The sequence below is a fragment of the Botrytis deweyae genome (genome assembly GCF_014898535.1).
Source record: "Botrytis deweyae strain B1 chromosome Unknown BDEW_012, whole genome shotgun sequence".
NCBI classification, from domain to species: Eukaryota; Fungi; Ascomycota; class Leotiomycetes; order Helotiales; family Sclerotiniaceae; genus Botrytis; species Botrytis deweyae.
The window spans coordinates 520,349-531,757 of record NW_024066219.1 but is presented as its reverse complement, the minus strand read 5'-3'; the positions used below and the strand labels follow the sequence as shown (position 1 = coordinate 531,757).

General features: G+C 37.4%; 2 protein-coding genes across 2 annotated transcripts; both read right to left on the bottom strand.

Annotated features, from left to right (window-relative positions):
- Positions 1-4,526: 4,526 nt before the first annotated feature.
- Positions 4,527-6,343, bottom strand: EAE98_005983 (uncharacterized protein; the record flags this gene model as incomplete). Its single annotated transcript, XM_038953605.1, has 5 exons — positions 4,527-4,624; positions 4,682-5,600; positions 5,655-5,982; positions 6,047-6,127; positions 6,186-6,343. The coding sequence occupies 5 exons, from the start codon at positions 6,341-6,343 to the stop codon at positions 4,527-4,529; spliced, it is 1,584 nt and encodes a 527-aa protein (XP_038810000.1).
- Positions 6,344-7,050: 707 nt separating this feature from the next.
- EAE98_005982 (uncharacterized protein) lies at positions 7,051-10,345 on the bottom strand. Its single transcript, XM_038953604.1, has 4 exons — positions 10,148-10,345; positions 9,420-10,053; positions 9,074-9,367; positions 7,051-9,026 (listed from the first exon to the last, which is right to left on the bottom strand). The coding sequence occupies exons 1-4, from the start codon at positions 10,158-10,160 to the stop codon at positions 7,502-7,504; spliced, it is 2,466 nt and encodes an 821-aa protein (XP_038809999.1). The 5' UTR covers positions 10,161-10,345; the 3' UTR covers positions 7,051-7,501.
- Between the last annotated feature and the right edge of the window lie 1,064 nt (positions 10,346-11,409).

Sequence of the window (11,409 nt, the reverse complement as noted above, 5' to 3'; positions counted from 1 at the left end):
ATCTGTATTGATATAATCCCCGATAATTCAATAATTGTGTTAATGTATTTTAGTTTTATTAACTATAAGTACTTGAAAGATAGGTATAGGAATATATATTCGAAATATTATTCAGGTGTATACTTAATCTATTTTGAACTTGTATTGTACTTTTTATACTTATACTTTGGAAAAAATAAACTTATCAATTGATATGATTTTACTAATTATTAAACTATTATATAGCATTTCTGAGGCAAGAAACTATTGATTTCGGATATACCATATCCATCATTACAAGAAGCTTAAGATATAGTAATCTATATATGATTTTTGTTTATTGTATACTAATAATAAGGGGATTGGATTTGATATTATAGAACTTCAAATAGATGATATACTCATCATTAGGGATAATATGTTTATATAAGTTAAGGATAAGTAATTCAAGTAAACTGGCTTTATGGCTAAGGATTGCAAGAAACTTATTTATAATTATTTATTAAAGTTTAATAATATCATTTTTACATTTAAAAGCAATAATATTTATTTTAATCAGAAAAAGTAATATAACAATTTGTAATTTGTGTTTACTAAATCTATGGATATATATAATATACATAACAAAATTTGGAAGTATACTTTTATATATGAATAATATATTGTATAACAAGCTTGTGAAGTATACATTACAACTATATATCAATCTGAAGCATTTTTCAATTTGTTTATAGCAATGTAGATAATCCAACCCGATAAGGATGATATTATAATATTAAACAAGTATATCAAGTAATAAAAAGAAAATTTTACTAAAGGATTCAAATATGTACTATTTAACCTAAATTTATTTAAGATTATTGTTTTTGCTGATACTTCTTTTATGAATAATAAAAACTATTTGTTTCAGATAAACTATATAATTATAATAATAGATAAATACAATAATACTAATATTATTTATTAGTTATTCATTAAATGTAAAAAAGTTATATATAGTATTTTAATATCTAAACTATACAAATTAGTTTAGGGATTCGATATTGGTATAGCAATTACTTCTATAGTTAGTGTTATTCTCGGTAAGGAGATTCTATTAGTTTTGTATATTAATTTCAAGTCATTATATGATTTATTTATGAAATAGGAAATGATTAGTGAAAAGAGATTAATAATTGATATTATAGTATTATATCAATTCTATGAGTGGAGAGAGATTGTTAAGGTGATCTGGATTGATAGTTTGACTAATCCGGTTAATGCGATGACGAAAGGAAAACCGTATCAAGCTCTTGCTGATCTGATTAATACGAATAAGATCGATATCAAGGTAATAAAGTGGGTAGAACGGGATTAGGGGAAGGGATTGGTTTTGTCAGTAAGAGGTTAGGGACTTTAACCAGTAGATAAAGGATATTTATGATTTTACAAATTTCTTTTCTGCTATTGTATTTGAAGCTATAAAAGAGAGTTCCGAGTATATGAATAAGGGAATTCACTCAAAGGAATTTACTTCAAAGGAATGACTTCTATATAATGGTAATTGTATTAAAGGTATTAAGCGAAAGTGAAGGAGACTAGTTCTTTCAGTAGTACTTATATAAGGTCTACTATTTCCCTCATTTAGCTAGTTCCTTAGATTGAATATAAATAGATATTTAGGGGCCTACATATAGTGGGAATTACGTCTTCCGTATCTCTCTCAAACTAACAACAATTTAAAAAAGAAGTTTTTTAAAATTCAAAATATTATTAAACTAATTTTTAAAATAGAATATTCTAAATTGAAATTATTTTAATATGAATAAATCCTGAAAATCTAAATATATAATTGTTTTATTAAATCAAAAATCAATCAATACAATTCTTTTTTTTTAATAATTAAATGAATTATATATGATTAAAGATTTTCGAAATTAAATATTCATTAATAATCAATAAAAGCTTAAATTATAATCAATATTATATTAGATTAAATTTTATATATTTATTTATAAATCTTTATTTAAATATAATATCAATAAACTATAGATTTTAATATATTTATAATTATTTTGAAAATCATTATTATTATATAACTCAAAAGTGTAGTTAAATATTATAAACTTATTATTTTATTAATGATTAATTCTTATAAATATTCTTTTTAATATATATTAGAATTGAATATTAATATAATCTCAGAATTTCAATAAAAAAGTCTATTTTTTTTAATTGCTTTATATCATAATATATAAAATTTCATAATTTTCTTAAATAATACTTATATTTTTAATCACATTATAAAATATATTAATAAATAAATGATTTCTTATATAAAAATTTAATATCTTATTTATTAATATTATTATTAAAAAAAATTCAAAATTCAAATTTTTTATTTCAAAATATTATATTAATATACTGAAATTATCCTAGTTTTAAATTTCAATTCAAATTATAGCTTTTTCAATTTTTAATTCAATTTAATATAATATTTTATATAAATAATAAGAGCGTGCACATAGTAGGGCCGTGCACGTAGTAGGGATATCGGTTACACCCAATCATGGTTTAGAAGATGTAAGTTATTTGACCTACTCAGCAATTCTGAAAGAGTAGATAATCGCAAAGGTCCGACATTGGAGTTGAAGTTGGAGAAGCAGAAAAGCCCTGCGGATGCAACATTGACAAACGGATACATACTCTTTTCGGGGTAACACTTTGTAGAGAAAGAGGTAATCAGCCTACCGATTTAACTTCAAGCCTTTCCAGATTTCCCTTAGACATGATATACGATCTGTACTCATGCGTGCATTGATATACATGTATGTGCTATGTTTTACAGCAGATGGGGGGTTATTTTCTGCTGTGTGCATCTGGACTTTGTATGGTGAATCACATTAGCACGTTATCTGGGGTTTGCTTGCAGAAGAGTATTTCTCTTTGATTGTGATGAGAGTCAACCATAAGTCATGTCGTCGAAGTTTTCTTCACTGAAATAAAGATGAGAGCTGGCCGTTACTGCTCTTGCGTCCAGATATTTGGAGAGGTATGTGCAATCAACGATGCTCAATTGAAATCGAACATCGGACCACATATTATCCGAAGTGTACAAGCAATTCTTGATCAACAATAGCTTGGTTCTGGAAGAGGAACAGGTGGGAAAATATCGAATGAGGAAAGAATACCCTGAATTCATTCCTGTCAAACGAATTAATGACAGAATGAGGGAGATGCATCGAGCTACATCTGATATGTTCCGAATCAGAAAGACCAGCGTCTTACACTGTAATCGGTGAAAAGTTGTGTTAAAATGAGGCTCATAATCTTGACCTTCTGATAGTTGACAATAGTCAGCTTGGTCATACATCAATTTTGAATTGCGTAATCTACCTATCCCCTAGAGTGCCAGAGATGGGCTCCGAAAGTGGTCTGTGCGATACACCTTGAATGATAAAGTCTGATTGGATAGAATACATATTTTAATGGTTTTTCAGTCACGTTATTTATAATATAGAATCTTGATTTTAAATTTCGATTCTTTATAATTTGAAAAAAGAATAAAGATTGAGAATTATCATATATAATAATATTCAAAATTTTGATATAAAAATAATATTGATTGAATTTTATATTAAAGAATAAATATGGATATTGAATCAAATTCAGGAAATCCTAATGGTTTAATTGGTTGATAAGATCCCTGTTAAGCGACGGAGCCCATCTCTGGCACTCTAGGGGATATCAGATGGAACAGAACCAGATGATACTAGACCAAAGCGTTCGAAGTATCCACTTCGTGATGAATCAGGTATAGTGCTTGTTGTTTACTGAGCATGGTACGGACAGCTACATCCAGCGGAAGGAAGATAATGTCACGCAGTGAGGAGAACCGAAAATAGGTATATAAGTACCCGCACATGTGATATCATATTGTCTAACATTGTTTCTGACAGTCTGAAGGGTAGTGCATGAAGGCGATTTTCTTCCGGCACGAGAGAGACTTAACAGTCGCATGGCAGTTGCGTCTAATAATGCTTTGGTCGAGATGCATGATCCGACCGATGGCGATGAAGCGACAAACTCCATTGCGAAAATAGGGGCTGGACTTGGCAAGTATTTCAATATCTCGATACAATATCATGCAGTGTGCTTCACTTGAAACGGTACTAGAATGCACCGGAAAGGGCACATGAGTTTCCAGTCAGAAAGCACAACGACATTCTCACTTCCCTGCACTCAGGATACTCTTATTGTAGGTCCCAGGTTACAGTATGGCTTATTAGATACCCGGCTTCAGTGTCTTGCAGAATGAGTAGGATGGTCCGAGGCTGAGTAGAAGAAGTGTTCTGATTGGGGAAGCGAGTTTCTAACCAACTTTTGAAAGGATATATGCAGTAGGGTATGAATAGGTTTTAAGTTTTATACAGCGAAAATATAAACATACACATTGTGGATATGTGCATCAAACCATCCCCCAAATTTTAATGCCGCCAATGCACCATGCTCGATTCCATCAAAGTTTGAACGCCGTCTCCCTTACCTTTTCCAATTCCCGTTTTGATCTATTCTAAAAATGTGAAAAGATTTGTATGCAATATGTTCATCGCGCGTGTGGCTTCGTAAGCGTCTATGACGCAAGATATGTTGATCTCGCTCGCCCCTGAATGTCGCTTGTTAGTTGTCGAATCGCTATGTGTGATGGAGATTCTAAATTTACCCTGAGATATCATTTCGATATTGACATCATTTTCTCCAAGAGTAGAAAACATCTTGCCAGCAATTCCGACCATGTTTTTCATTTCCGATCCCACCAGACTGAGGATCGCCATTTCATTGAGGATGCTGACTTCGCCGCACTCTTGAAGTTCCGCTTTGGTACTCTGCATATCTTCTGCAGAGATGTACGCCGAATGAACAGCCATGGAAACATGAACCTCACTGGTGGAAATAAGATCCACAGAAATCTGTCGACTGTCCAGTATGGAAAACACCTTTGCAAAGAATCCGTGCGAAATCGATCTCTTATTCGAATGTACGTTGATAACGGAGATCTTGTCCTTGATAGTAACAGCCGTAGGGCGCTTAGGCGTTTTCTTCAGACTTACAGGACTTGGGCTTCTCGCATGGGTGTGCTGCGAAGGTTCTAATATAGGATCGGGAAGAATGATTGTGCCATTTCCCTGTGGGTTTTTAACGTTCTTGATCCGAATCTTGATCGGTGGGGTCGCTCGAATTACTTGGTCCATAGTGAGATGATGGATGACCTCGGACCCGTAAAACGTTAACTCTGCCGCTTCGGATGGTGTTATGGTGGACAAAAGTCGGGCGGTTGGCACTTTCGAGGGATCTGCAGTAAATATACCATCAACTTCCTTCCATACTTGCAATTCTTCTGCCGCAACTCCCACAGCCACTAGTGCCGCGCAAAGATCTGTATATCCTCTTCCGATTTCTCCATCCATCAAACCACCTGGAACAGTTCCAAAATATCCAGTGATAATTGGCACTCTATCCTGGCAAGCGTCGATTTTCTCTTTTATCGCCGCAGCCACGTCTCTGTAAAACTCCAAGTTCATCCCCTTGGGGGTCTTGAAATGGATAGCATCCGAGAGGTCCACGTATTCGGCATCAACTCCCTATAATATATATATCGTAAGCATGGCGCACTTGGAATTCTTAATATAGCCTACCCTGTCTTGTAATAAAGCTGCCACAAATCTACAGCTAAGTTTCTCTCCGAAGCTGACCAGGCGATCCTTTGATCTCGAATCGATTTCCAGATGCCATCGTTCAACAGCCAATCGATATTCCTGTATCTCCTTACACTCCGTTTCAATGTCCTTTGCGAGCCTCGAGGCTATAGCCTCATCTTGTATATGTGACCTCGCTGCGGCAATGTGATCGTCGCGGATAACGTCCACCAGTCTTTCGTATTTACTAACTAAGCTTTTGTAATGTTCTGAATCGGAATCTTTCAAAGAATTGACAGACTGCAGGACACCGTGGATTTCCAATAATCTGCAAAGGCCAGAATTAGTATATCTTTGTATGCGCCATCCTTTTGGATTTCGATGATCCTCACCGACTCGTCGTGCCCTCGACCTTCTTCCCAGTACTTCTCGCGGAACAGACAACTGCGATTCTATGATGTTTTAAGCTTGCACTGGATGCCCAATTAGTTTCAAATCGCTATGATTGGCAATGTTCCACAATCCACCTACCGAACAATGTCTTCCGCAATATTCACAGCGAATTTGCCTACACTTGTGCCACCAAATTTTTGCACCACCCAGCTTCTGTGACTGTCATTGTGGTTCAATGAATTGGATATTAACGGTGAAGCATCAGGATGCCCATTGTGCTGAACTTCAGTCGTCATTGTCCAAAACTGTCTGTGAATAATTGAAATAGATTGCTGCAAGATAAATTAGTTGTAAAATTGAAACCATTGACTATGCTATCTGAAGTTAAATGTAGGATAAAGTGTAGAAAGGTTTAGGAAACATTGAATAAGTTGAAAAGAGTCATACCAGGCACATATGTTTAATTCATTAGTAGAAACAATTATTTTCGAACCTGCATCGGCATGATATCGGAGCAAGTCAATGCGGGACCACAGTTCAATCACGTCAACGGTCAGTTCCTTCCCACTTCCTTCAATCAAGTCTTTATCATTAGCGAGCTTGTAGGGAAAATAGATCGGAGCTAATACGATAAGATTTTGATGGAGAAATAGAAAAGGGGGGTAAAGGTTAATTTTGGTCCGAAATTCGAATGTTTATACTCGAGTACCTACTAGGTATCAAGTGATTTTGGCTATATTATGAATATTCGTCTGAGTCTTTATTAGAGTAAAGATAATACTCAGGTAGATATTGCGTGATGTTTATTCTTTTTCATAAAGAGAATACTCAAGTACTCGCAGAAGTTACCAAGCTCGCCAAGGTATGTTTCATTCATCAACACAACAAAAAGCCAACCAAGTCCCGTTTGTTAGAACTCAATGTTTCATTGTTTGAAGAAGAATACGGAATTACTTCTAAATCTTTCAATATTAGACAAGACATTAGTAGTATGTTTCATACTTAGATGCGCCGAGTCAATGAAGATGTGATAATTGACTAAAAAGGACATTCATTATTACAACCGCTTTCTTCAAGCCAAGTAATATTAGATCATATAGAAACCATTTTTCATACCCTTCCCTCCTTCTCGCCATTATTCCCCGTTATTGATAATTACAAAAAGATAACCCTAGTCTTTGCACGGAAACGCCATCAAACCCAGTACTCCAAAGATTTTTGGAGCCAAAACCGTCAATAGTCCAAATAGCGAACAGTACTCAAATCGCCAGAGTAAGATAATCAAGACCATCCCAAATATACACCAGGTATCCATCCATTCTACAGCCATTCGTTTAATCGTTGGTCGTTAAAAAAAATCATCCTTTCCTGTCACATTATCCAACCCCAACCCTTTGACCATCCATTGCGCCGCAAATTTGACCCAAATTCTCAAGATTTGGTGTTATTCAAACTCAAGACATAGCTCCCTGTGAAAGAGCATGAAGAGAATTAGATTCCATCGATGCGTGCCCATCATCTTGACCGAATCCATATTTTCCCATAGAAAATTCATCGTCGGGTGTCCTCATTCCGATTCCACTATCATCATGACCAGCAGCTGCATTCATAGCAGCCTCTCTTGCAAGGTCCATTGGTCGAGGACCCGAGACGTTTCGCTCACCATTCACTCCACGCCCAGCGAATTCATCACTTCCACCACTGTATCGGCCATCTTGCTGGCTATTCCTCCGACTTGCAGCGGGATTTCTAGGCACGTTGCCCATCGCACCTTGAATGGTTTCACGCTGCATAAACCCTCCTTGTTCGGCCATGAATGCAATCATTTCGTCTAGCCAACATTTAGTGACCCACCAAGCACCAAAACTTTTACCTTGGGCAATGGTAAGATCTCTCATCACTGCTGTACCAATCTTTTGGACACACCAAACAATTTCCGCATGTGTAGCATACGGAAATTTGCCAGGTAGGGAGAGAAGCATATTCACCCAACGATCGAGCACATTTTCTGTGGTCGGGTCGGCATGGACGCTCGCTTGTCGTTGACGGCCCATACGCGCAACCATTTCCCCAAAAGGAGTTTGTCCTTCTGTCTCCCACGATACATCGCTTGGATCAAGAAGATCACGTAATTCCGTTATCAAAAGATTGACCACGTCATCCATTCCTCTCGTAGGCACACTTTCCGCAACCTTTCTTATGTTGACCATGGTTATAAAGTCCTCATACATTGTATCACGATTGTAAGGGTTAGATAGCATATTCGCTGCAGCATGAGCAGTTAGATTCACTCTTAATTCTTTGTCCAAAAGGCTTGCAAAAGTTGTAGCTGGCCCGACTTTCGCCTCGATAACATGTGCCGGCTGGCCATGGAATGAGTTTTGAATGTGTGTAACTAGACGATCGGAGATATTGCGTAAAGTGTCCAGAACGACTTTAGGCACAACTTGAAGTGTTAGAGGTGCCACGACGCGCATCATACTTTGATACATGATTATATCGCACTGGTTGATCCACGGTGCGAGTGCTTTGTCGGCAAACAACTTCTGTACAGGCATGGTCAAAGTGCCTTGAAAAGCCGTAAAAAGATGGAAGAATGTCTTCTCTTTGCAGAAACGGACTTGTTCAACGAGGGAAGTGCAATGAGAGCGATAAAGCGCAGATAACGCAAGTGCTGAATCTGAATCGGTGCCAATGGGCAAAAAGGGTTGGATCTTAGGAAGCAAAATAGCTCCATATTCTTGCATAGAAGGTTCCCCTAAGGGTGCAAAATGAAGAACCTGAGGTGTCTTTGTTGTGCATTCGAGATCTGCAAGCTTCGCAACTACTGGGTGGGTGTAGAGACTATGAGGTCTAATGAATCCTCCCGATCGTTGTTTGCGTTGTTCAGGTTCTTGAGCAATTGCGGGAGATGGAAATGGAGCTCGATCAATTGGGTATTTAACGTCCGGGTATTGAATTTGCGATGTCATACTTTGACTGACCAATTAGCGATGAGTGAATACAGAGGGTAGAGATTGATATACTTGAAACTTTGAGCAAAATTTGCATCGTTAAAGTTTGTAATAGGTTGATGAGTCTGAGTCTCGTGCAGTTGTGGCTGGTCATCCCTGAGACTGAAATTCACGTAGTGATATTTAGATTCACCGCGCACACCAAGCCGCCGAGTCTTTAATCCTGGAAAAAGTACACGAACAAGTTTTCCAAAAGATGCCGGATTCAATACTGTTACCTTTTCTGTACCGCATCTCGAAACGTAATTTGCGTAAACACGACCTCTCGGTACAGACCCCGTACCTTTATCACAGACTTTGTTGATCCTAAAAGGGCTCTGTTAACATGATTCAAAACTTCATCATATGATGCACCTACCAGAGCATAGCAAATACTTGTCTCTGTCTTTCCGATTGTGGTCCTCTTTCATTCAAGAGAAGTTCCGCAGCAATGTCTTGTAAGGAGCGGTGTTTGTTCGCGTGAAATAACTGTCTCATTTCCAACTCATTGGCAGCGCTTGATCTCGAGGTTTTCTTTGTCGCTCCAGTTGCACCGATTATGGAATCCACCTCGTCTTGCTCATCACTGCGACCTTCTAGAACTTGGCTATCCCCCTCTCCATAATTTTGAGCATAGTTATCCATTGGTATAGATTGGCGTCCATTTTCAGGCCTATATTGCACCTCCGAATGATACGATTGTATGCTGTGATTCGAGACGCCATTGAGAGAATGCTCCATGTCAAAAGATCGGGGATTTTGTAGCTGCGAAGCACTATGCATAACCATGTCTTCGGCTGACAATTGCGGAATGTTGTTGTGTTGTGGATTGGAGTTGTTATCATACCACTGCGCCGGATCCATATATTGCTGCTCCAGGACCGGTTGCGCAAGTCCGCTATGAACACTCGTTGTGGAAGCTCGAGATTGAGGACGTTTACGAGGTTTAGCGGACATGGAAGTATTAGATCTCGATCGTTTAACAGGATTTTTTTCTCCGGGTGGTTGTTGATCTTCAATGTTCCAAAGAAGTTAGAATATAGACACACATTGGAAGATTTCGCGCATTGTAGCGCGTCATGTGTAGAGAAGAGAATCATCACTTACCCATAATTTTCATGCGAGGTTGTTGTTCGTGGAGTCGGAGAAAATGGTCGGAAAAAGTGGCTGGGGCTTTGTTTATTCTGAGATTTGTACCCTTTCTCGACTTGATTCTGGTCTTTTATGGAACTTCTAATGCTCTGATGCCAATCCGATCCTGCGATATGGATACTTACCGATTGAAAGGAGAGCAAGTCGTTGCCGTTGTCGTCCTTTGTCGTGATATGTTTTTTGAGAGGTTGATTCCAATTGTTTACGAGGTCTTGAGATATTCCGGTTAACGGGGAAGCAGAACCCAGGCCGAATTAGGATTAGTACAATGATTATTGATGATTGGAGGATTCACAACAAAACAAACATCATTTCTGAGGTTGAGAGGTAAGAAGTGGTGAGACTTTCATTTCTCACTTCGGATGGGCAAAAGTAGGTAGGTATGGGAGCGGTACGGACACTTTTTCTGACAGCATGAATTTTATCATTTTGCATTATTTATATACGGACTGTAATCTGTTCGCATTCTTTCAAATCTTAATTTCCATTGTGTTGGCGGTGAACTCGGAGACTCGACTTTTCTTTGCTAACTCATGCAAAGTCATGAAAAATGTCTTGAATGAAAGTAATAATAGGGATGCATCTTGTATTATTTAAGACTTGTCAAAATTGTTACAGGATTGTGTGACAGACTTTCATCAGCTTCCATCTGGTTGGAGTACGTACGACAGAGACGGAGAAGCGTTCGCGGATGCCCCAATGTGAGAACTCATGAAGAAGAGTAGAAAGTAGATTGAGATGTAAGAACAACCTCGCCCACTAACTGATTAATGGATATCATATACGTTACAAATTCTTTATTGCGAGTTGGATATGGGTGTGCGTTCAAGGTAGATATGTATGGTAGCATCTGAATGCTCATAGACGTCTCTGAACAACTTGTACTGTAGCAGCCTCCCCCTTCTCTGATGTATATATATATATATTTCCAATGCTCAAATATAGATATTCTGTTCTCATATTCTAATCTATGTGTGATATCTACCTATGTCTTCTCCCATTTCTAAAAGATTTACATACCAATCTATTCTACTCATTAGAAGAAGGTGGTGTTATTACCTATGTCTTGTTGTTGATCGACAGGTGTCTAGAAGAAGAGCAATCCAACAGTCTGGGCTGCAATCCGATGATAAGAAGCTTGAAGATTCCGACATAGTTTGAGCATTCACATGGTTTGGAAATGTTGATTTGAAGTGGAATACCGAACTCCTTGTAAA

Bases quoted from the DNA above. Each gene is read 5' to 3' on its own strand.
- EAE98_005982 (XM_038953604.1), bottom strand. The intron at 9,368-9,419 runs GTAGGTGCATCA...GAGCCCTTTTAG, and splicing joins CAAGTATTTGCTATGCTCTG to GATCAACAAAGTCTGTGATA. The intron at 9,027-9,073 runs GTATATCAATCT...CTAATTGGTCAG, and splicing joins AATTTTGCTCAAAGTTTCAA to TCAAAGTATGACATCGCAAA.